This window comes from Mesocricetus auratus, unplaced genomic scaffold (assembly GCF_017639785.1).
Source record: "Mesocricetus auratus isolate SY011 unplaced genomic scaffold, BCM_Maur_2.0 Super-Scaffold_100025, whole genome shotgun sequence".
Lineage (NCBI taxonomy): Eukaryota > Metazoa > Chordata > Mammalia > Rodentia > Cricetidae > Mesocricetus > Mesocricetus auratus.
In genome coordinates, this window is record NW_024429206.1 from 1,284,740 (window position 1) to 1,311,719 (window position 26,980).

The 26,980-nt window shown below is 39.3% G+C and overlaps 1 protein-coding gene across 1 annotated transcript; it reads right to left on the reverse strand.

Annotated features, from left to right (window-relative positions):
* Positions 1-294: 294 nt before the first annotated feature.
* Positions 295-26,980, reverse strand: LOC101826673 (vomeronasal type-2 receptor 116-like). Its single transcript, XM_040731605.1, has 6 exons — positions 26,778-26,980; positions 23,530-23,821; positions 21,887-22,693; positions 8,543-8,770; positions 6,033-6,156; positions 295-1,211 (listed from the first exon to the last, which is right to left on the reverse strand). Exons 1-6 carry the CDS (start codon positions 26,978-26,980, stop codon positions 295-297), a joined length of 2,571 nt encoding a protein of 856 aa, XP_040587539.1.

A 26,980-nucleotide genomic window follows, 5' to 3' on the forward strand; every position in this document is an offset into this window, starting at 1 on the left:
CATGGTCATTTATAAATACCACAAGGGGCTGGCTTTTTCTGTCTCTCTCCTCAACCTGAAAGAAGAAAGTAGCTGAGAGAGGGGAGAAAGTAAGGGAGGTGGAAAAGGGAAGGGGTAAAGAAACACATGTATGAACGTAGAAACGAGGAGTGTTTTAAGATAAGGAAGAAACAGGAGGAGGTAGAGGGGATAGGGTATCAGATTGTGAAGAGGATGGATAAGAACAAAATACACATGAAAATGTAATAATGAAATATCCTTTATGTACAAAGTTGAAAATTAATTAAAAATGTATTAAGACTTGGGCCTATAATGTATTTTGTCCCTGAGACCCTGAATAGAGTTCTTTTGTGGTCTTAACAAGATGATGTAGCACTTGGGGGCAAAGATGCACCCTAGAAGCCCTGCACTGGAGGCCAAGATGGAGAAGACCTCCACAGCCACCATGACCTTCCCTTTGGTGCTGTGGTAGACAGGAAGGAAGGTGACCCAGACACTGCAGAACACCAGCATGCTGAAGGTCAGGAACTTGGCTTCATTGAAGGTGTCAGGCAGGTTCCTGGCAAGGAAAGCCACAGTGAAGCTTCCCAAGGCCAGAGCTCCCAGATATCCCAGCATGCAGTAGAAAGCAGTGACAGAGCCGTTGTTGCACAGGACGATAATGTGTTCCTGTTCAGAGTGTGTGTCAGTGTCAACGAAGGGGGGAGAGTTCCCCAGCCAGACCCCACACAGGACAATTTGGATGAAGGTGCAGATGGGAACAATGAAGTTAGGTGCCCGTGTTACCAACAACCACCTGATTCTTCTTCCGGGAGCAGTGACCTTATAAGCCAGAACCACAGTAATAGTTTTGGCCAAGACAGTGGAGACAGCTACAGTGAACAGCACTCCAAATGTGGTCTGCTGTAGGATGCAAGTGGCTGTGTTGGGATGGCCAATGAAGAGAAAAGGGCAGAGAAAGCAGAAGTGAAGGGTGAGGAGCAGGATGTAGCTGAGAGTGCGGTTATTTGCCTTTACAATGGGAGTGTCTTGCTTCTTCACAAAGATCCCAAGAACCAGAGCTGACAGTGCAGAGAAACACAAGGCCATGCATGACAGACCTATCCCCAGGGGGTCGTCATAATCCAGGAAGGTCATAGACTTTTGGAGGCAGTGGTTTCGCTCTGTATTGACATATTGATGATCTAGACACTTCATACACTGATCCACATCTGGTGAAAACATGAGTGTTATTTCATGGTCATTATCTTTCTGTTGTCCACTTCACTCACTCATTTGACTAGGTGAGCCTAGTAGCCCTCCTTTGCTACTTCAGACAACAAATGAAAGTATGCAGTGTGGGGTTAATGTGACTATTGCCCATTGCCTTCATGGTGACATGAAGAAAGTCACATTTTCTCCTGCTTATTCAATTGTGTGTTGCTTTGAAGATTCTGGTATCATTTACCCCCTTTCCAGAAACTTCCCTACTTACTTCCACTACACAGCTTGAATTTAGTCACAATATTGCCTTCATATGAAATATTGCCTGGGCTGGGAAAGCTGATTCATGGGGTAAAGCCTTGCTGCTCAAGCCTGATGGCTTGAGTTTGGATTCCCAGGACCCACGTAAAAGCTGAATTCAGCAGCACAAGCATCTCTAATCTCAGTGTACCCCTACAGTAAGATGAGAGACAGACAGTACTTCCCAGGAGCTCATGGGGCCATGTAGCCTGGCTAATGCATCTGTGGAGAAATGTGGTCTCAAGCAAAGTGGAAGGGTATTGGCTGTCTCTCCAGTTCCATCTGTGCCCCATGACACACGCGCACCCGCTCACATGGACACACCACACACACACACACACACACACACAATTTTGAAAAATTAATTTAGTGATGTAAGAAGGGGCCTCTGAAGCTCTCTCCTAGTAACGGTGTTCTCAGATATGGAGTTCAAAGGTGAACTGACTTCCCTGGTTGCTTTTATTCTGTCTGAAGGGGTTTAATGAGTAAGTACTGCATTCTAACAGTTTGTCACATGGTGGCACACATCTGTAGTCCTTGTCATTGGGAGGTGGAGTCAGGAGGAATAGGAGTTAAGGCCAGATACAGCTATTTGGCAAGGGGAACAGCCTGGTCCTCATGAGATCGTTTCTGGAAAATAACAACAAACAACAAAAAGCAGACTGTTTAAAGGTGTTAACAAAAAATGTGGGAAAAAATTCACTTCATTTATAGACATTGGATTCTTTTTGTGTAGATCAATTTTTATTAGGGAAGACTAAAAAAATTTAATTATATGCAAGTGTGCATGTGTGTGGGCTTGTACACATGATTGAAGGTGGCCTTTGGTCCCCTGGAATTGGAGTTATGGATGGTTGTGACCAACTGGATGTGTGTGCTGAGAACTGAACTCATGTATGCAAGAGCAGCAAGTGTTCTTAACCGCTGAGACATTGCTACAGTCCCTAGGTAGTGGGCTCCTGATAATTTAATCATGTATTGTTGGGGCAGTTGTTAATTTTTATTTCCTTTATGATTGTCAATTCACCTAGAATTTCAAGTATGTGAATGTGAAATTATTTATATCATATTTCATTTTATTAAAACTTCAATGACTCCATTTGCAGTATTAATATTTTTTAAGTTTTTATCCTATGGTTATCAAACTTCTAAACAGTTCTAAATTTTAGTTTAACAATTTTAAGTTTTAATTTGTTTTATTTTAAGTTGTCTGTGTGTTTTGCTGGATGTGTGTTTGTGCACCACATGTGCGCAGTATCCGCAAGAGTAAGAAAAGGGAGTCAGATCCCCCATGAACTAGAGTTTCCAATTGTGAGACTCCACATGGGAGCTGGGAACTGCACCTTGGTCCTTTGGAAGCGCAGCCAGTGCTCTTAACCACTGATTCATCTTTCCAGCCCTGAAATTTAATTTTTAGTATTCTCATTTTTTATTATCTTCTCTTTTCCTTAAGATGTTCCTTTGTTAATCTCTTCTACTTTACTTTTGTTGTATTCAATTTTTATATTTTTCCACTTTTATATGAAACTTTTAAAATAAATTTTTATTTAATTTGGAAACAATCCCATTTTACATATCAATCCCAGTTCCCTCTGCCTCCCATCCTCCCATCCCCTCTACCGACCCATCAATCTCTTCCCAACCATTCCTCAGGGAGGGTGAGGCCTTCTATAGGGGTCATCAAAGTCTGTCACATCATTTGGGGCAGATCCTAGGTAGTCCCCTGTGAAACTAGGGTGAGAGAGTATCACTCCATGGGGAATGGACTCCCAAAGTCCATTTGTGCACTAGGATAATACTGGTTCCACTGCCAGAGGCCCCATAGACTGCTCAGGCCTCTCCACTAACACCCACTTTCAGGAGGCCTGGTTCAGTCCTATGCTGGCTCCCCAGCTTTCAGACTGGGGTCCATGAGCTCCCACTTGCTTAGGTCAGTTGTTTCTCTGGATTTCCCCAGCACAATCTTGACCCCTTTGCTCATCTTTCCTCCATCTTTACAACTGAATTCCAGGAGTTCAGTTCAGTGCTTAGTTGTGAATCTCTGCTTCAGCTTCCATCAGCTACTGGATAAAGGCTCTAGGATGGCATTTAAGGTAGTCATCAATCTCATTATAGGGGAAGGACATTTAAGGTAGCCTCTCCAACTATTGCTTAGATTATTAGTTGGTTTCATCATTAGTTGTGTATCTCTGGGCACACCCCTAGTGCCAGATTTCTCTTTTAAACTGTAATGGCTCTTAAGTTCTACAAATCAAAGTTTCATTATAGATCTATAATGATTTGTAGAACTTCAGCTTTTCTTTATTAAACACAGTAAAAGCATATATGCCATGGCTACACACTATTTAGCTCATAGAAATCTATAATTTTATCTTCAGTGTACCATGTTTAAGCAGTGATATTTTTAATCCTGGAGTCTTTATAATGTATGTTTTGTTTCTATTTTTAATTGTGCATGTGTGACTGTGTATATGTGTACATGCATATTTGTGTTTGTGCGGGTGTATGTGTGTTCATGGATGTGTATGCATGCTTGTGTGTGTCCATGTAGCATTCAGAGGTCAGCCTCAGATGCATTTCTCATGAATCATTTATTTTATTTTAAAATATGATCTCTCTGAGGCTTGCTGATTAGGCTAGGCTGGCTGGTCAAGGAGTGCCAGGGATTTGCCTATTTCTGCCTTTCCAGTGTTGGATTTTCAGGCATAGGTCATCACCACACCTGGCTTTTTATGTGATTGTTTGGAATCTACTTAAGTCCTCATGTTTATTTTATTTTACTTCCTGAGCCATCTCTCTAACACTATTCTCTCTTCTTTAGCCTATGGCTTGTTGAAAAGATATTAAATATTAGATTTACAAGTATTCAGCCAACTCCAACATAGACCATGGAACAAAATGTAAAGGAAGTCAGTTATCATGTCTCCATGAAAAGTCAACTTTCTGAGTTAGTATATCTGTTGATATTGCTGTTGCCCAATGGCTTGTATATGAAACCATTTAAAACAGTTTCAAAGACATGTCTCACTGTGTTGCCCATGCTGGTTTTGAACTCTTGGTCTGAAACCATTCTTCTACCTTTGCCTTCTGATTCCCTGAGTCTTCATTATGTTCCACCATGCATCACTTGGAATTTCAATACTAAATGAATTGGGAATATATCATAGTTTGCCATTTCTACTTATCTTTGCAATACTAGATTCCATTAATCATTAATATTGTTATTTCCATAATGTTTATCAACTATTAGTATTCAGTAATTGATGAGTGTCTTTTATTTCATTTTTAAAAGTGTAAAGAATATCAGGAAAGAGGGAATATAGTGAAAAAGAGGCAGAGAGTCCTCTCATACTTTCCAACTAGATGAAACTGAAGCAGCATTGACTGGATGTATGTTAACAGGGATAGCTACATGAAAGCCCCAGGATTCAACAAGAAAGCTCCAGCCTGGTGCAACCCAGGGATTTTTCATAGTGAAATGGTCATCAAAAGAGGACCTAGGACCTAGCACCCATATTGTGATAATATTGCTGCAGGAGAGCTCACTCTATTGGAGTAGAGGCTACCCACTCTAGACTACAGTCTCAAAAGACAAGAAACCTGAAACCTATCAATCAGGGTCATTTAGAAGAAGAGGCCTCTGTGTTACTCTGCAGATTCTAAATAAGCAGTATGAGATGCTGGCTGAGATATGTCCTATTGTTTGAGGTTCTCTGTAGTCGGAAATACCTGGAAATTTCTGGAATTTCTGGAAAGGTCAGTGAGTGGTCACTCATGTGACAGTCTTGGTTCTGGGGTGCACCTCTGGCGTAAACCTGTTAAGAGTTCTGTACTGTGGGGAATTTCAACTTACAGAATGAGGTGAAAGGTGCTTCCTCTGAAAAATGGACTAATCTCTTCTGGGTGGTGTGGGGTCGAGGACTGCCTATGTGTTAAGCTAGGGGTCAAGTGTGAGGGCTCCAGGAATGCGGTTGGCAGATCATGTTTGTTCTTCTTCCCTCTCCCAGCACTGATCTTTGAAGCTCTGTCACCCCTTGCTCATGATCAAACATACCCCATAGGGGAACATTTGCCCCCGACCAGCTCTTTCCAGTACATAAAGAAACAGAGAGTACTTTCAGGTTCAAATCAGGTCAGCTAACCACCTTTTGTGTAACCAGGTTAAAAAGAGTGTGAGAATGTGAGTGTGAAATGGGCTAGTCACATCCTGTGTGTTTCACACCACCTCAGAAGACATACAGGGCATCACTGATGAATGTAGGCTGCAGCCCTCTTATCCCCATGATAGCATTCTAAAACATCAATGTGAAGGAATTTATTCATTATTAAAATTACTTTTTAAACAGTTCTCCCTCTGTAACCCTGGCTGTACTGGAACTTGCTATGTAGAACAGTCTGGTTGTAAACTCACAGAGATCAGCCTGCCTCTGCCTCCTGGGTGCAGAAGGTGTGCACGACTACACTTTACTTACTTAATTTTCTTTCTCTTATTAGCAAACATCTCAGACGAGTCGAGAATTTCTCCATACCTGTCTCATTGGAAATCTCATTCTCTGGGCATTGAGTGCAGACAAAACAGCAAACCGCCTTTCCTTCTGGGAGGGATTTTCTGTACCCAGGACCACAGCTTTCACTGCATACAGACTGGGGAGTCTGAGGAAAATCAAATGTGGCCAAGTTACCATCAGATGTTTGCCTACTACTTTATTAAGTATGCTGTTCATAGAGTTGGATCTTTAATGAATCCAGTTTTTGTATCCGTAAATAATCAACTGATTAGACGTCGCTGTAGCGTGGACATCACATGCCCCCTTAGTGGTGATGACCTTCAACATGTGGTGTTTCTGAGACATGGTGAAGCCTTTCAGTGGAGAAAACTTGGGCTGGAGAAATGGCTCAGTACTGACAGCATGGAGTGCTCTTGCAGAGGTTCTGAACTTAGCTCCCACCTTACATGGCTCAAAACTGCCTGGACCTTCAGCTTCAGGAAACCCAACAGCCGCTTTTGGCCTCCGTGGGCTCCTGCACTCAACATGCAGATTACAAAAAATGAAAAATAAAAACAAAATATTTTTTAAAAGGTGAGGAAGTTGGTGATTGGAGGCTGGCCATTGGAAGGCATATTGGGACAATTGACTAATCCTACCTCTAGTTTTGCTACCTGGCTGCTTAGAGATGAGTGGTTTCTACTGCCACGAACCACATTATGGTGCCTTATCTGAGACTCAAAAGTAACAGTTAAATGGATCTCAGAAACCACCAAACTCAATCTAGAGATATGTCAGTAATGAAAACCCACAACAGAGGGTGTGAATATTTTGACAGGAAATGTGTGAGCATTTAGGTGCATACTGGTCAATCAACATGTTGTAGTTACATACAGTATGTAAGAAAATTCTCTTCCCTAAAATGGAAGTATAAAAATTTAAAAGCACATATATGGTTCAAGGAGTTCTGGATATTATAATGGATTAAAAGCTGCCTCTGTGAGATTCAGTGAAAGACAGGGGTCACAGTAAAAACTAAAATGACTCTACCTTTAGCAGTAAAAGAAATAAGCCAGTATGGAACTTTTGTTTCCAACAGGAACAGTCAAGCAGGCACTGTTTCAGCATCTTGCTTGCACTGGTCAAGGACAAAAGTAGCAGCCAGTGAGGCACTGTTGGACATGGTCACTAGAAAACAGCAGGCTGGAACATGTCAGCCCAATGTACAGAGTTGCAGGCAGTGGGTGAGCAGAAGAAATGAGGCACAGGAATTTTAGCTGAGATTCTCCCTGGTCATCCTGGAGTCAATTGCCTGAGCAGAAAACACCCTGTCACAGCCTTGGTGAACTCCTGTGAAATATTTTCTCTAGTGTCATTCATGCCCTACACCATGCACTGCGCTTCTCATTCATACTTTTCTCTCTTCTCTCATTTCCACAATTCCATCCTTATTTTGTTAAAGTAATTATCACACCCTTAGCTCTAAAAACCTGTAGAGTATATCTTCCCCAATACCCTAGTGGTGCTATCTCTAAACCATGTTAGAAAAAAAAAGAAAAATACATAGGTGTCATCTACAGCAAGTTGGCATCAATATTCCTGTCAATTTACTGTATTTGTTATTGTAATTGAGTTCCCCTATAAAGATGTTAGGACATCCCATGCTCAAGGATTTGTAGAATTAATATTGTGGAAATGACCATATTCCTGAAAACTACTTATGAATTCAGTGCAATACCAACTGAAATCCCTATTTCATTCTATGCAGAAATAGTACTATCCTAGATTTTAAATGGACCCACAAAAATAACATATTTTATGTATTTATATTATTTTTAATACATAATAATATTTTAAAAGTTTATGTGGAAAATTTTAAAATATCAGCATATCAAAATATCACAAAAATTCTCAAGCAAAAAAATACAGAATAAATATGTAATATAATATGCAAATAATCAAAATCTTTGTCATTTGAAGTATTTTTGAAGATGTGTCTCCTGTCATATCGCCTCCAACTCCACATTCATTCAACTCCATGCTCTTTCCTTTAAAAATTTTTTATTTAACTTTTTACACATGTTACTTCCAGCTCCCTCAGCCTTCCCTTCTCCCCTCCTCCCAATCCCCCTCAACACCCCACTCCATCACCCTTCTGCTCCACAGGGAGGGTAAGGCCTTCCATGGGGGATTTTCAAAGTCTGTTATATCATCCCAGGCAGGGACTATGCCCTCCCCCATGTCCAGCCTGAGTTCTTTCTCACTTTTTAAAAACAAGCAAACAAAAGGAAAACAAACAAAACCCACGAGAGACATGCACACATAACACAAAAAGACCAGTAAGACAAAAAGAAATATGACATAAAAGTTCTACAAAATAACACTGAGTTTCTTGGGTATGGAGTCTGCCCTGAAGCAAGACTCTACTGAAAGACATTACTGTTTCCTTTGCAAGAAGGTGTCCACTGCAGATAGCTTTTTGGTTAAGGGATCCTGAGCGAGATTTGTTCTAGTATGTGTAATTCATAGAGTTACAATAATACCCACCTCACCTCTGTAATTTCTGTGGCCCATTCTATCATGTCCTCGGATAAAGATAATTGTTGTCCACGTGGACCATATGGGGAAAACTGTCCAACTTTCACCTTAAGTCCAAGACCTTCTGGAAAGTTCCAGTAGTTGAGAATGTCATAGTCTGCATTCAATTTCATTTTGTCATCCAAAGTCACTTGTTCTCCAGCAAGATTAGTAAACTGCATGTTCTTTAGAAACGGGTGCAGCTAAAAAAGTTGCATTATCTTATGAAGTTGGTACCAGAGTGAAGACAAATAAGCCAAGTGTTAGGTAAAGTCTCATATTGTTTAAATCCTTGATGCATAAAACAAATTTAACATAAGTATCAAGAATGTAGGACAAATGGCAGCCCATCAAAACTAAAATATTTTAACATTTCTGAAAACATTCATCTGTTCAACATACAGTAGTTCTCAATCACAAGCACCAAAATAATTGGTAAATGAAAGAAAACCCGTCAATTGCTAGTTTGTCTGACAAAAATTAGCCATATCTATTTATTTTCAAAATTAACCCATCCTGCTTTTCTTTCTATTACTGTGACAAAAGTTTACATGTTACAGGCCATCACAGAAGGAAACGAAATCAAGAACTTAAGGCAGGAACCTGGAGGTAGGAAATGAAACAGAGACCGTGGAGGAATGCGCTTATTGACTTATTTTACATGGCTTGCTCAGCTTTCATTCTTATCCAACCTAGGACAACCTGACCAGGGGTCACACTGTCCACAGTGGGCTGGGCCCTCCCACAACAGTCATTGGTCAAGAAAATGTCCACAGACTTGTCCATGGACCAATCTGATGGATATAATTTTCAACTGAGGTTACACCTTCCCAAGTGAGTCTCATTTGTGTTATATTGACAAAAAGTAACCTGTACATTGCCCAGAGAGTGTCTGAAATGAAACTTTGAACACCTTGATATGTTAGATGAGAATCTTTATGTGAAGTGTCAAGAGTAGTTTTAACCCTTAAATAGTTTTGGGGGCAGGGATATTTCTCAGTTGATTGAGTTTCCTAGCATGAATGAAATCCTGGGTTTGATCCCTGTTCTGCATAAAACTTGGCATTGTGGTAAAACTCTGCTATCTCTGCATTTGAGTGGAGGCACCATTCATTATTGAATATTGCTTCCATCAGAAGCAATATTAATTGCTTCTGATTAATGTTAATTCAAAATCCCAGTATTGGGTATAGAGAATTTTTATGAGTTGTTATAAAGGGAGGCCCAGAATCCCCCCAAAATTACAGGTTACTGCCATTGTTCCTACTTGTCCATAACTGAGATACTATTGTTGAAGACACCAAGCTAGAGCTGAGCTGGAAGTCCTTCCTTCAGGCTAGCCTTCAGTGGTGGACGCCATGGATGCTGTTGGGGAAGCAAAATCATCACTGGTCCTATCTAGTTGCAATACCCTTGATTATAATAATGACCTTCCTGTCGAGATATACTCACTTGTATAATAAATAGTACATGAATGTTATGGTGAATTTGAAGCACACACCATAGGAGGAAATTCATAGCTGCTACTTATGGGTGAAGAGGACATTGACCCTAAAGGTAATGAATGCTCTTCTGTTATTTTGCTGAGTGGATGTGGTGTCAAACTGCTTTCAAAATATTTATGCTGACACTGATAGATCAGTGCTGCTTTTAGCAGTCGTTAGAGACATTTCTTGGAATGAGCAGAGGTTCTCAACTGGTCAAAGTGCTAATAACAAGTGACTGAAGCACAAAGCGATTTGAACGATGAAATGTCCCTCATAAGCACAGACGTTTGAGTACTTGGTGCCCAGCTGCTGTTACTCTTTTTTCTTCAAATTATTATTAATTTTTACCGTATTTTAATAAGTTTGTTTATGCTGTTCTTCCACTCAGAGGCAAAAGGATTTTTATTTTATAAACAAATAAGAAGTTCTGAGGCTGTTTAAGTTATGCTGCTTAAACCTGTTCATAGAAATCAGCTTTGCCTTAGGCTGATGATCAGCATCAGACCTGCCCACACACAGTCTTCCACATTGATGAGTAAAGTCCAAACATAAAGACACTAAGAAGAACACAGGTTTACTCATTCATGTAATTTACAACAAGTAGTGTTTAAACACAAAAAATGGCTGATAATTTCTCTCTTTTTTTTTTTGATAACTGGTGTTTCATGTGTGGAGTATCAGCGTTTCCTGTTATCAACTGAAGTAAAATTAAAACAAAATAGATGAAAGGACAGAATTTCATATGTGAGTAATTATTTTTAGTAACATAGTATCAAATTCTGTAGAAGTGTCTAGTTCTTTTTTTGTTATCACTTTTTATTTTAATTTTAAATAGCTGGTTTTACATGTCAATTCCAGTTCCCTCTCCCTCCCCTCCTCCCGCACCCCCATCCCCCCCAGCCTCCTACCCTATTGCCAATTCCTTCCACATAGGGGATATCTAGAGTCTCTCATTTCACTCAGGGTAGGGTCCAGGCACTCCCCTAAGAGTCCAGGCTGAGAGAGCAACCCTCTTTGTGATATGGGCACACGAAGACTGTTTGTATTCCAGGGATAGACACTGATCCACTGCTCAGGGCCCCATAGGTTGCCCAGGCCTTCTCACTGACACTCACATTCGGGGGGTCCAGATCAGTCCCATGCTGGCTGGCCTCCCCGCTGTCGGTCTGGGGTCCAAGAGCTCTCCCCTGTTCAGATCAGCTGTCTCTGCTGGTTTTGCCAGCCCATTCTTTGCCAATTTGCTCATCTCTCCTCTCTCTCTGTCACTGGGTTCCTTGGGTTCAGTTCAGTGCTTAATTGTGTGTGTTTGCCTCTGCTTCCATCAGTCACTGGATGAAGGCTCCCGGATGGTTATAGACATCAAGTTCATTATCAGGAATGGGCATTCGAGGTGGTCTCTCCACTATTGCTTAGCTTGCCAATTGGTGTTATCCCTTTAGATCACTAGAGGTCACTCTGGTTCGTGATCTGTCTTCTAACCTATGATTCCCTCTTCCCCCTATCCTACCCCCACCCACTCAAATTTCCTGTTCCCCCATGACCTACTCTCTCTTCCTCTTCTCCCCCCTCTCTTCTTCCCAGCTCCCACTCCTCCCCCACCCCTCGCCATGTTCCCCATCCATTCAGAGGATCTTGTCTCAATCCTCTTCTCTTGGGTACTATGCATATATGCATATCTTTTAGGTTCTTTCCTGTTTCCCAGACTCTCTATCAGTGGAAGTGCAGACTGGTACTATCCTGATCCATGTCTAAAATCCATATATGAGTGAGTACATACCATGTTTGTCTTTTTGCGATTGGACTCTTTGGGGAGGTTAGGAGATGCTGCCTTGTTGGAGGAATTATGCTACTGGGTGTGGGCTTTGAGAGTTTAAAGATCTATACCACTTCCAGTTTGCTAGCTCTGAGTGAGATAGAGGGTGTTAGCTATTCGCAGCTTCATACTCTACTTGGTAACCAGACCTATTTCTTGTTGCTATGCTAGCCTCAAAATTGTGGACTCTGAACCTCTGGAACTGTAAGCTGAAATAACTCTGTCTTCTCTGGAAGTTGCCTTGGTTACAGTGTTTTAGCATAGCAATAAAAAGTAACTAACTCAGAAGTTGTTATCAGGAGGGAAGTATTGATGTGAAGAACCTATTCATGATTTTTTTATGGAGGAATGTGGTAGTTTTTAAACTTTGGAACAAAAAAAAACGTCGAATGCTGTAGGCAGAGATGAAAGGACCTTCCTAGTAAGAGCCTGGAAGACAGTGGAGCTGAAACAATGTGTACTGTTGGGCAGCTCAAGGGGTTGCAGAAGGGAACTATAGCAGTAACTGGGTTAGAGGCCTTTCCTGTGATATTTTGGGAAAAATATGTTTGTCTCTACCTTTGTCGTAAAACATGCCCAAGGATAATTTAAAAAGTAATGGACTAATTTATTTGATAAGATAAAGTTCAAGACAGCATAATATCAATTTGCTGGCATCATCATTATTAAAACTCTTACAAAGATCTAGAATGAAAAAGTGAAAGAGGGGCCTGCACTTCTGCAATTTGCCCTAGCCATTGTGCTTTATATAGCAACAGAAAGGTAACTATATACTGAATGCTTGGTTCTGAACGGAACATATAAATCACTCACACAAAGGTTCAGGGTGAATTGTGGAAGAGAGTACCCAAAGAAGGTAAGGGCCAGAGGATGAGAATTTTGTATAAGACTCTGTTGTTGCATTCATGAATTTATTGGAGCTGTTATTACCTACAGAAGTTCTGCATGAAGTTATGCTCATCACCATCCATTATCCAGTGGGGAACTCATACCTGACAGAAAGATTACGGGCAGTCAGTGGTTGCTGTGTGTGTGTGTGTGTGTGTGTGTGTGTGTGTGTGTGTGTGATTCATTTCAGTGTTGTAGCTAATATTAGATTGTGCATATTTCAGTAAATAACTCCCACTCATGCTTATGTGAAAAATCATAATTGAACTCAGTGAGTCACAAAGAAGGTGTGAAAGTAGGAGAAGGGACTATTGGGAAGATGTTTCAACAGGAGCACGAGGGGTTAGTGCACTTAATTAGGGTAAATGGACCAAAAAGTCATTAATACATGTAGTAAATGATCAAAAATTTGAAAAACTATATTCTAGGAATGACAAAAAAGGTGGTTTACTTTTTCTGTCATTTAAGGAGTTCATGAGGGAAGCTGAGGCCTTTGCTTTGATCATGATTTTTAAATTACTGGAGCTTGAGAGTGGGTTTCAAGTTGGTACAAAACTGAAGGCAATGACTTCCAATCTTCCAGACATTTTAACACCCAATGGTTCCACAAGGAGAGTAGGGTGCCCTCCCATTCCCATAACTTCTTGCTTAGAGCTAGTCTTGTGCAGATCCAGCATAAATAACTTCAGCTGCTATGAGCTCAAGGTTGCCATGGCCATATTTTCAGAAGATGGCATTTTGCAGCACTTCTCTTTGCCTTCAACTCCAATATTGTTTCCACCCTCCTCTTCTGCAATGTTCTCTGAGCCTTAGAGGGATTGTTGCAAATGTATAGTATAGGATTTAACACTTAACATTCACTTATTCCCAGCAACTGGAGCAGGTGTAACTGGATTGTAAAGAGAGACTTCTCACATTAAGACTCAGATTCGTACCTACCTAGTGAGGAAGAGACTCCTTCTGTACCCACTGGAAGAAGGGATGGGAAGAGGACAATTTAAAAACACACTCAACAACAGAAAAATCAGTATGATACCACCAGAGTCTAGGGGTCCTACAGAAGCAAGATCTGCACATCCCAATGCAAATGAAGCAGAAGAGAATGACCTTCATGAAAATGATAGAAGCCTTCAAAGAGGATATGAATGGATAATAAATGGAAGAATAAACAAACCGAAAAATGCAATGAATCAACAAACATCTTAAGAAAAGACAAGAAAAACAAACAGATGAAGGAAATAATTAAAACAGTTCAAGACCTGAAAATTGAAATAGAGGCAAAAAGAAAACACAAACCGAGGTAATTCTCATAATAGAAAAGCTGGGTAAATGATCAGGAACTATAGATGCAACATAACCAACAAAATGCAAGAGATTAAAGAGAGAATTTCAAGTGTTGAAGATACACTAGGAGAAATGCATTCATTGACCCAAGAAAATCTCAAGTTCAGCAAATCCCTAACAAAAAATATCCAGGAAGTATGGGACACCGTGAAAAGACCAAACCTAAGAATAATAGGTATAGAAGAAGGTAAAGAAACCCAACTCAAAGGTGCAGAAAAGATATTCAACAATATCATAGAAGAAGACTTTCCCAACCTAAAGAAGGAAATGCCTATAAAAGTACAAGAAGTTACAGAACAGCAAATAGACTGGACCACAAAAGGAAGTTCCCTTGCCACATAATAATCAAAACCCCAAACATAAAGAATAAAGAAAGAATAATAAGATCAGCTTAGCTAAAATTTCAAATAACATACAAAGGCAAACCTATCAGAATTACACCTGACTTCTCCATGGAAACTCTGAAAGCCAGAAGGTCCTGGATAGGCATTCTACCAACACTAAGAGACCAGGGATGCCAGTCCAGACTACTATACTCAGCAAAGCTTTCAATTACTATAGATGGAGAAAAAAAGGATATTTAATGACAAAAACAGATTTAAGCAATAATATTTACAAATCCAGTCCTACATAAAGTTCCATAAGGAAAACACCAACCCAATGGAATTAACTACATTCCCACCTTACCAACAGCCAAAAGAAAAAAATGGGTGGAAATCCACACATGATTCCACCACCACCACCAAATTCAAAACAAACAATAATGAACAATCAATGGTCATTAATATCACTCAATGTTAATGGTTTTCACTCACCTATAAATAGACACAGACTAACAGAATGGATATGAACACAGAATCCATCCTTCTGCTGTATACAAGAAACATACCACAACCTGAAAGACAGATGGTATCTCAGAGTTAAGGGTTGGGAAAAGATTTTCAAATCAAATGGACCCAAGAAACAAGCAGGGGTAGCAATCCTAATATCTAAAATATTATACCTTAAACTAAAATAAATGTAAAGAGATAAAGGAGGTCACTTCATATTCTTCACAGTAGAAATCCATCAATATGAAGTCTCAATTCTGAACATCAATGCCCCAAATACAAAGGCATCCATGTTCATAAAAGAAGCATTATTAAAATTCAAATCACACATAAAACCTCACACATTTATAGTGGGAGACCTCAACATCCCATTCTCACCACTAGACAGGACCACCAGTCAGAAACTTAACAAAGAAACAAAGGAAGTAATGGAAGTTTATGACACAATTTTGTTTAACAGACATCTATAGAACATTCTATCCAAACATCAGATCTTACAGGCCCCAACCTCCGGCGATGGCAGCTTCAGGTGAGCTTGGGTCCCAGGAGGACACTATCCATCCCCCGCCCAACACCCAACACCTCGATCTTCTGGGGGCCTGCTCCTGGCATCCAGGAGACTCGCCCACACTGGAAAGACTTCAGCCCTCCCAGGCCCCAACCTCTGGCAACCCCAGCTTCAGCTTCAGTGTCAGCATCCCCAGCTTCACCTTCATGAAGGAAGGAGACCAGTGGAGACAGAAAGACCCCATCTGCACACACTGGAAGAAGAGATGTGAAGAAGACAGAATAAGAGCACACTCAGCAATAGAAAGACCAACATGACTCCACCAGAATCTAGAGATCCAACGCCAGCAAGACCAGAAAAGAACTACATAGATGAAGCAGAGGAGACAGACCTTAAAAATTATTTTATGATGAAGATAGTAACCCTCAAAGAGGAAATGAGGAAATCCCTTAAAGAAATAGAAGAAAAAACAAACAAAAATCCATGAAATGGGGGGAAAATTCAAGAAATAAACAAATCTCTCAAAGAATCTAAAGAATACCAAGAAAAAACAACCAAACAAATGAAGGAAACAACTCAAACAGATGATGGATTGAAAGCTGAAATAGAAACAATAAAGAAAACACAGAATGAGGGGATGCTGGAAATAGAAAAGCTGGGTAAATGATCAGGATCTACCAATGCAAGTATCACCAATAGAATACAAGAGATAGAAGAGATAATCTCAGGTGTTGAAGACTCATTAGAAGATATACAGTCATCAACCAAAGAAAATCTCAAAGCCAACAAATCCATAACACAAAATATCCAGGAAATATGGGACACCATGAAGAAGTCAAACCTGAGAATAATAGGTATAGAAGAAGGCAAAGAAATACAGCTCAAAGGTACAGAAAACATATTCAACAAAATCATAGAAGAAAACTTCCCCAATCTAAAGAAGGATATGCCCATGAAAATACAAGAATCTTACAGAACACCAAATAGGCTGGACCAGAAAAAGAAGTCACCTCACCATATAATAATCAAAACATCAAACCTACAGAATAAAGAGAAAATATTAAGAACAGCTAAAGAAAAGGCCAAGTAACATATAAAGGCAGACCTATCCAAATTACACCTGATTTCTCAGTGGAAACTATGAAAGCCAGAAGATCCTGGACAGATGTCCTACAAACACTAAGGGAACAAGGATGCCAGCCCAGACTACTATATCCTGCAAAGCTTTCAATTACCATAGATGGAGAAAACAAAATATTTCATGTCAAAGCCAGATTAAACAATACGTATCCATGAATCCAGCACTATAGAAAGTGCTAGAAGGAAAACCTAGGCCCAACGAAGATAACTACACTCACAAAGACACAGGCAATAGATAATCCCACTTTACCAAACACCAAAAGAAAAAGGGAGGAGAACCTACACAAAATAATTCCACTACCAATAAATCAAGCACAAATAAGAATCATCAATCAATGGTCATTAATATCCCTCAATGTCAATGGTCTCAACTTGCCTATCAAAAGACACAGACTAGCAGAATGGATACGAAGACAGAACCCATCCTTCTGCTGAATACTGGAAACACATCTCAACATCAAACACAGAAATTACCTCAGAGTAAAGGGTTGGGAATAGATTTTCCAATTAAATGGACCCAAGAAATAAGCGCGTGTAGCAATCCTAATATCTAACAAACTAGACTTCAAATTAAAATAAGAGATGAAGAAGGACATTTCATATTCATCAAAGGAAAAGTCCATCAAGATGAAGTCTCAATTTTGAACATCAATGCCCCAAATACAAAGGAACCTACATTCGTGAAACAAACATCACTAAATTCAAATCGCACATAAAATTTCACACACTAGTAGTAGGAGACATCAACACTCTGCTCTCACTGCTACACATAACCTCCAGACAGAAACTTAACAATGAAACAAAAAATAATAGAAGTTATGACCCATCTGGGTTTAACAGACATCTATAGTACATTCTACCCAAACACAAAGGGATATACCGTCTTCTCGGCACCACATGGAACCTTCTCTAAAATTCACCACATAATAGGAAACAGCAAATCTCTACAGATACAAAACATTGGAATAAACCCCTGTATCTTATCAGACCACCATGCATTAAAATTAGAATTCAACAATAACACAAATCGCAGAAACCCTACAAACTCATGGAAATTGAATACTGCACAATTGTACCATCCCTGGGTAAAGGAAGAAATAAAAAAAGAAATTAAAAACTTCCTGAAATCCAATGAGAATGAAGACACAACATACCCAAGCTTATGGGACACCCTAAAAGCAGTGCTGAGAGGAAAGTTCATAGCACTAAGTGTCCACATGAAGAAACTTGAGAACAGTAATACTAGAGAATTAATAGCACAGCTGAATGTTCTAGAACAAAAAGAAGCAAACTCACCCAGGAGGAGCAGATGCCAGGAAATAATCAAATTGAGGGCTGTAATCAATTAAGCAATAAGTCAACAAGAGGAGATCAAGGGGATACAAATAGGAAAAGAAGAATTCAAGCTTTCACTATTTGCAGATGATATGATAGTTTACATAAGTGACCCGAAAAACTCCCAAGGGAACTCCTAGAGCTGATAAATACCTTCAGTAAAGTGGCAGGATACAAGGTTAACTAAAAAAAATCAGTAGCCCTATTATATATAGATGATGAAGTGGCTGAGAAAAAAATTCAGAGAAACATCACCTTTTAAAATAGCCATAATCAACATAAATATCTGGGGATAATGCTAACCAAAGAAGTAAAATACCTGTATATCAAGAACTTTGAGTCTTTAAAGAAAGAAATCAAAGAGGATACCTGTTAAGAGAAGCTTTTTCTTTGCTAGCCGCTTTGGTTTATCCCCCACCAGCTGCCTGGGCTCTGCCACATTGTAGTCCCCAAATAAACACACAAGACGCTGTATTAATTATGAAGCTGTTGGCCTTGCTTGTTTCTTACTGGCTAGCTCTGACTTAAGTAATTACCCCATAATTGTTAATCTAAGTATGTCTCTTACCGGAGAGGTTTCCGGGCTTCCTACCCCAATGGTGTTACAACTCGAACTCTTGTGTTTCTCCTTCCCAGAGTCCTCCTGGACTCCTAGTCCCTCCTATCTAGATTCCCTATTGGCCAGACAGTGCTTTATTGGCATAAGACTTCCCCAACATCTCCTCTTTTCTGTTTAAACAAAAAGAAAGGTCTTAACTTTAACACAGTCAAATTGTATATAACAGAACAGTTATCAAATAAGAACATAGTTACAATATTTTAGCAAGATTTAAAGAAAATATCATCCATCCCATCCTTGTGAGTCCAAAGTTCTATGTAGCTTATCTTTTATCATGACTAAGGAAAACTTTAACTATAACTATCTGTCTTCAACTCCATCAAAGACCACAGAAGGATAATATATAAACACTAGGATTGACAGAGATATCTTACTGCCTGGACAGTCACCCGAAGTTCCTCTGTAACGTTGGGGCATCAATCTTCAGCCCATAGGCCACAATGTGTCTGGAACACTTCTCAGCAAAGCAGGAAATTTCAAACTGCCCATCTGCATTGGCAGGCTGTCAGTCATTTTTCTGTGTCCTGCAGAAAGTCTGGTAGACTCTTCCATGAATCAGGAACCCTGTAAGACTGAGTTCAGCAGTCACTTTCCCATGGGTCCTGCATGTCCAGTTTATACAGCAACAGTCAAACAGTATAGGCAAGAGCAGTTTCTTGTCCAAATGGCTAATCTTGCCATGTTGAAAGCAAACTCCGTAACAAGTTTCTTCCATGCCCATCTTCCTCTCATACGTAATTGGTGCTGCCAGGAGCAGACATTTCTCATTGTCAAGAAAAACCCTAAACCATTTTAAATGCCACTTTCTGAAGGTCTTTGAAAGGTTTGAAGACTATCTATCTGTCTCAAATACATCTCTATATATCTAGAAAACCTAACTTACCTAACTATAAATTCTGACTATTATAAGTAACTATCTATAGTCTGTATTAAATTATGCATTACGTTTTAAAAGATCAGTATAAGCACAATACTTAATCAAGAGGAGAAATATACATATCACAAAATTGACCTTGAATTTGTATCAATAAATGAAAAACCATACTCATACCATAATCCCCCTTTTTACCATTAAAAGAGATCGGCTGTTATCATTAGCCAATTATAAACAACCCCATTTAAATGAAAACAAATATTTATAAACAAGATGGGAATTAGGACGTTGCTCATTCCAAACTGCTTCATGCTGGAAGGGGGCGCTGTTCACACCATGGGGATCATGACAAAACTCAGAAACCTGTATAAGTCCTTATTTTCATGGTCTGTAAAGCTCCATCATCTTAGCTGTTTCAATTGTTGGAACATCTAATCCACTGCTTCCGGGGGTCTTAGTTCATCAAACCACAGAAGACTGGAAGGAATCCTCAGCTTTTCATTTTCTGTGGAAACATAAACTAAAACTCCTTTTCCGAGTAACATATCCTTATACTTAAATTTTGAGGTCAAGGCATTTTCAAAAGATATAAGTTGAATTAATTCAGCAGCATTTATAATCAAGTGTACTTCAGTAGCTGTTCCTTCCTTAGCAATGAAAAAACTGAAAAACATAATAGCGTACAGTATCCAGACTCTCTGTGTATTTTCCATCTTTACATGGCTTATTTATTTATCTATTATTATTATTACTCTATTTTTTTCACTTTTATTTATTTTTCTCTGAGACAGGGTTTCTCTTTGGAAATCCGCCTGCCTCTGCCTCTGGAGTAAATCCTACCGGTGTGTGCCACCACAACGCAGGCTTTTGTATTTATATACCACTTTGCCATTTCATTTTCTCTCTCAATCTCACGTATATTTTTAAACACACTGTAAACCTTTAGAGGTTTTGTTCATCCAAGTCTGACTTTACTGTAAAGCTTTATGTTTTTCTGGCCACGTGTCTTATCTATAAAACCGCGGCTGTTTTAAACTGCCGTTTCAAGATGGCGGGCATAAGCGTGATTCGAGATTACCGCCTCAGTCCATGCTGACATCCAGCAAATGCTGCCACTTCCATCTGTACGTACACACCTTTAAATCGTTAGTAGAGTCTCTTAAAACAACCTTGCTGGCTGATTTTTTTTTCTTTTTATGCCCAGTCAGGAAGACTCCGGTAAGCGAGCCACGTGAATCTCGGGTTGTTGCTAGCAAAACAGAGCACACCTGAGAAAAATGCTGTCACCAAAATCTGTGCTTCTCTCTGTTCTTTTGTTTTTAAAATTCCTTTAAACTTTTGTTGTTTTGCGTGGAAATTCAATCCCACTCCTGACAACCATTCTGTAAAGAGAAGCTTTTTCTTTGAGGAAAGCCTTCCTGCCCGCCTGGTTCCAGAGCCACATCAGTCCCAAATAAACACACAGGAGGCTATATTAATTATAAAGCTGTTGGCCTTGCTTGTTTCTTACTGGCTAGCTCTGACTTAAGTAATTACCCCATAATTGTTAATCTAAGTATGTCTCTTACCGGAGAGGTTTCCGGGCTTCCTACCCCAATGGCGTTACATCTCGAACTCTTGTGTTTCTCCTTCCCAGAATCCTCCTGGACTCCTAGTCCCTCCTATCTAGATTCCCTATTGGCCAGACAGTGCTTTATTGGCATAAGACTTCCCCAACAGATACCAGAAAATGGAAAGATCTCCCATGCTCTTAGATTGGTAGGATCAACATAATAAAAATTGAAATCTTGCCAAAGCAATCTACAGTTAATGCAATCCCTATCAAAATTCCAGCAAATTCTTCACAGACCGTGAAAAAACCATAATCAACTTTATATGGAAAAACAAAAGGCTGTGGAATTATATATGCCTGGGCATCCTTCCCTTATTTATCTCTGCTGCCCAGTCTGACTCCACAGGCTTTGCTGCATGTTGTGGTTGTTCTGTGAAGTATTCCATCTCCAGTCAGCTCAGTCCCTTCCCTTCCTTCTGAAGCCTCTTGTCCATGGGTGGGACTCTACATATTTAAGTGTAATATTCTCAGTTGGTTCTACCCTCCAGCTTTTCTCTGCAGACTCCTTTCTCTATGTTTTGTGATTCCATGTGCTTAGGCACTGTATCCTCTACAGTCAGCTCTGGTTTCCCAGCATCCACTGCATCGCATGAGACTCATAAGACTAGAGATGTTATGCATTTTTCCTATAGAAATCCTTGATCTGGCAACACAAAACACTGATGTAGATTTAGAACACATTTCCTTTCCACAGATACTTTCTTCTTTGAACCATGTCTGTATACATCTTGACTTACCTGCTTTTCAGTGTTACAAGTAGTTTATTTTATGCTCTCAGAGATCCTAACAAGTAATGTGGCCTCCTAAAGAATACATTTAGAAAAATCGCAGTGCTGAAGTTGTGAGCAATCCTGGGGGAGACACATTACCTGCCAGGCTGGAAATATCAGGTCTTCTGACTTTCTTGTTGGTTTTCCTTCCACTTGATGAAGAAGCATCTCATGAAGGCTATGGGCCACAGCATACACAGCATTGTATGTGTTGTAAGCATATTCAGTCATGACAGTATCAAAAGAGTTCTTAGGTGATTCATACAAGGAAACATTAGGTGCACAGTTCTCCAATGTATTACAGTCATCATCAGCATAAGAGCAGTTAAAAAAGTAGAACCAGAATCTTGCAAGGTAAAAATCTTCTGGGTATTTAGAAGGGTGAACTGATTGGATAAAATTCCCATAACCAGAGATTTCTTTGTGGCGATGTGTGAAAATGAGACTGCCATGGAATGACTGCAAAATGAAAAGCCTTGAATGGAGTAAAATATCCCATTCTGAGTTCATGATCCAGACTTTCGTGGTAACTAAAGTATGTTTTAAATAAAACAGGAAACCTCTCAGAAAGTCACTGTCACCATAGGCAATGATTACATTTGCTGATGACTTCAGAAGCCGTGTAGGTTTCAATTGTCTGATTGCTAAAAAGGATACTTCACTGACTGGGAGCATTTCTACAAAATCTACACATATTCTGTTTCTGTTCATTTCTGCCCCCAAGTCTGAGATGATCTCAACACCTTTTTCTCCTTCAGACACAATCAACCCCACCCAATTCCAGTGGAAATAATTCAATAAAGAGACAATGCCACAAGCCAGAGATGTATCCCTGGAGGCCATTTGATAGAGATCAGGAAACTGGTCATCATGATTCAAGTGAAGATCAAAAGACCCAATAGCCAGCTAAAAGGAAAAGAATTAAGTAAAGTGAGCATAGTGTGCACGCCCAATCATGACAGACCTTTAGAAGCAGCTAGAGTGATGAAGAGTATTTGATTGATCATCACATCTGTATATGTATATGTGTGCACATGGAGTCAAAGGTCAATACTGGAATCCTTACTCTGTCATTCTTCACTTATTTTTTCTTTTTCTTTTGAGCATAGATCTCTAAGTGAACCTGCAGCTCACTGTTTGCATATAAGGGACTCTCTGCTTTACCAGAACTGGATAAAGATATATACTGCTCAGTGGTTTAAGAGCAGTGACTGCTCTTCCAGAGAACCTGGGTTCAAATCCCAGCACCCAAATGGCAGCTCACAGCTGTCTATAACTTCAAGATCTAACACCCTCACACAGACATGTATTCAGGCAAAATTCTGATACACATAAAATGATAAAAATAAATAAATTATTAAAAAATTATGTACACTGCCATGGCCAGATTTTATTTGAGTGATAGAGATCCAAACTCATGCTTGTGAATCAAATACTTTACTCCTGAAGCTACTTATCTATTCCATCATACCATTAAAATACTGGAATTCTATTTTCTGAGAACTTTCTAGAAAATTCCTGATCATTCAGAGTTCCAGATAATCACTGTCTTCTCCTGCCTTTCTCTTTTCTCTGTCCTAGACAAAGAAAATGTGGATATGTCACCAAGTCACTGAATAAATACTGTCTGGGATTATAAACTTTGTCAGATGCATGAGCACAATTTTTCAACATCTTTTGCCTCCTTTAATGGCAGTGAACTTACGAGTGTTTTTATGTCTCTTCACTCCACTCATTCTCACCTGTGGATATTTGTAGAGTCCCAGCAGTGTCGCTATATGGGAAGATATTATCGATGATACTCCTGTGAGTACTGCAACAGACTTCATTTCTCTCCTACAGGTGTAATTAGGAACATACTTCTTTGGGCCTGATTGCCATGTGATGCATCTATCCAAAGTCCACCATTCATTGAACAGGACATTATAGATGTCATATCCCAGAGACACATTGGGTAAAAGGTGGAGGTTCCGGTTGATCTCCTCAATGGCAAAAACCATCGCAAGGACTATCTGGTAGTTCTTTGCATTCAACCTGAACAGAAGATACATGTGTATTTAAGGGTTCCATGGTTTTATGTCAGGTATCTCCCACATACTCTTATCTGGACTCTGTCCTCAGTTCATTAATGGAGGCTGTGGATGTTTCAATATTTTAACCCTCAGGGAGGAAGTGGGTCATGGAGGAGAGGCCACTGGGCTTTACATGTTGACTTCAGTTCCCTTAGAATCTCTTGTTTCATGAGGGAAAATACAATGTGACCAACCAAATTCCTGTTCCTGCCATAATTGTGATTTCTCTCCCTACTGTCATGTCCTACCTGGCATGATGAATAGCATCTCTATGGAAGTGTAAGTCAAAACAAATCACTCTCCCTTAACTTACTTTTGTGTGGTGTCCACACAATGAACAAGTCCAAGGTATTGAGAGATGAAAGACAAGACATCCAACTGTTTGTGCTAAGAGAATGAATCTGCCACCTTTATTGCTATGAGAGTGCACGTGTGTCTGTGTCTTTGCATTCTGTATGCCTGCCTGTGTTTGTGCCATAAGTAGTGAGCAGTCTTATATACAGACTTACAGTACAGTGGAGAAACCCCAGGTGAAGGATACTGAGTTTTCCTCGTGCTAGATATTGATGAGGTGGGCAAGCCCGGGGCTGTAAGCTAGGACTAGAGAACAGGGTGCACCTGTGGCTATCAGCTAAGAAACAATGCACAGAGGTCTGTGGGGGTTGGGACCCAACAATTTTTTTATGTTATTTTATCACGGTAAGGGAAAATAAATATTAACAAGAGGAAAAATATATACTACATCATTTTAAAAGAAAAACAATACAAGATAACAGACTTTAATAATATATTTAATACACTTTAAAGCCTAAAAGTAATAGGTCAAGTCAAAACAAAAATTTGGAAAACTTTGAAGCCTATTCATCTCTCAAACTGGAGGTATGAAGGAAGAAGGTAGCATCAGAAACTTTTAGAGAGATATGCATATTTAAATTAGAACTGAGAATTGATTTTAAATCATTATAAATATCATTTTCTAAAACAATTAAAATTTGAGAATTAGGCATTGAAGTACATGGCTTTAATCTCAGCATCTAGAATACAGAGTCAGAAAATCTCTGTGAATTCAAGACCAGCCTGATATATACACCAAGTTCCATGGCAGTCAGATTTACATAAAGAGAATTTGTCTAGAGAGAAAGACAGAGAGACAGAGAGAGACAGAGACAGAGACAGAGAATTGGATGCCTAACTGACCTTCCACTGTAATCTGATTGGTGACTCTAATTGTCATCATAGAATCTTCAACTGATTGAAGCAGATACAGAGATCCACAGTCAAGCACCAGGCTGAGCTCCAAGAGTTTTGTCAAAGAGAAGGAAGAGGATTATATCAGCAAGGGGGTGGGTGGTCAAGATCACAGTGGAGAAACCCACTCAGAAATTAGTCAGGACTGTGCAACACCTCCATTCATTTTTAATATTGGGCTTGAAATATTTGATAGAACAATGAGGCAAGAGAGAGAAGTTAGGGGAATACACATAAACAAAGAAAAAGTCAAACTATCATTATTTACAGATGACATGATTCTGTATATTAGATATCCTAAAAATTCTACCAGAAAAGAAATGATTGCCAAATTCAGTAATGTGGGAGGATGCAGAATCAACTTGTAAAATCAATAGCTTTTTTGATACACCAACGAGAAACATACAAAGAAGGATATCATAAATACTGATTCACAATAGCCTCAAGGAAAATAAACCATGTAGGAATAAATCTAATCAAGGAAGTTAAGTATTTCTTTAATGAAAACTTTAAAATTCCAAAGAAGAAAAGACACTAGTAAATGCAAAGATACCCATGCTCATGGACGGATGAAATAATGAAAATGACCATCCTACCAAAAGCCCTTTATAGATTCAATGCAATTCTAGTCAAAATCCCATCTTACTTTTATCAGGAACAAATAAAAATGCTATCCTAAAAAATTTAAATGAAATACAAAGAAATCCTGAGAAGACAGTACAATACAGGAGTAGTTACAATTCTAGATCTTAATAAATATTAGAGCGCCATAGTAATAAAACAACATGGTACCGAAGCAGAGCAGACATGTAGAGCAATGGAACGAAATCAAATTCCATACATGAGAACATGTAACCCCAGCAACTTAATATTTGACTAAGAAGCCAAAAATACCTATTCCAAAGAAAATGGCTCTGAAGAGACTGGATGTCCACATGCAGAAGAATGAAACTAAACCTCTAGATATCAACTTTCACAAAAGCTAATTCAAGTGGATCAAAGACCTAAATGAAACACCAAAAACTACTAGAAGAGAACATAGACAGTACCCTCCATAATATAGTTGTAGGGGATTACTTCGTTTGTTCAAGAATTAAGGCCAACAGACAATTTTGGTCTTCATGAAACTAAAAATCTTCTGCACAGTAATCAATGAGGTAAAGAAAAAGCCCACAGAGTAAGAAAATCTTTGCCAACTATACATTTAACAGAGGTTTTATACCAATGTAAATACAAATACCTCAAAAAGCTAATAGAAATAACTGAAAAATAAAGATCCTTTGCTATTCAGGAAGAGAATTTTTCATATACTCATTTTACAGGATCCATGCCAAAAACTTGTGTTGTGATTCTAGGTAATAATGTTGGATATTATTCAGTGACAACACAGGTTTGAAGAGGGCCAGGTACGGGGAAGTAATAAGGAGAGAATTGAGTCTCAGAAAGAAGAAGCCAGAATTAAGGAAACTAGAATTCTTTTGTTCTTTTGAGGCAAAGAACCTAGTTAATAGAAACAGTAAAAATAAATCGCAGACAATCCTTGGGATATGGAGTAGAAAGAGCACTATGCAGGATGTAGACAGCACCAGTGTGTGCACACATAGTATTTCTAGGCATTATCTAGTCAAAAGTAAGGAAGACAATGAAGAAATTAAAACAAATGAACTTACTGATTATAGTAGGTCATATTTCTTGGATCCTCAGTCAAGAAATCTAAAACAAAAGTAAAAAGTGGAAAAAATGCAGCAATCACCATTTCCCCATCCTTGTACACACTGGGTTTTGTCTTTGAAGCACAGTAAGAACGGTCAAAGGAGTAGACATGGCTGGAATACTGCAGGACTAGGAAAATAAAGAGCAGGACAAGCAACAT

Bases quoted from the DNA above. Each gene is read 5' to 3' on its own strand.
- LOC101826673 (XM_040731605.1), bottom strand. From the start codon at position 26,980: ATGTTGCTTGTCCTGCTCTTTATTTTCCTAGTCCTGCAGTATTCCAGC. The intron at 23,822-26,777 runs GTAAGTTCATTT...TCTTCTGTTCAG, and splicing joins AATATGACCTACTATAATCA to GTTGAATGCAAAGAACTACC. The intron at 8,771-21,886 runs GTAATGTGTCTC...CAACTTTTTTAG, and splicing joins TGATATTTCCAGCCTGGCAG to CTGCACCCGTTTCTAAAGAA.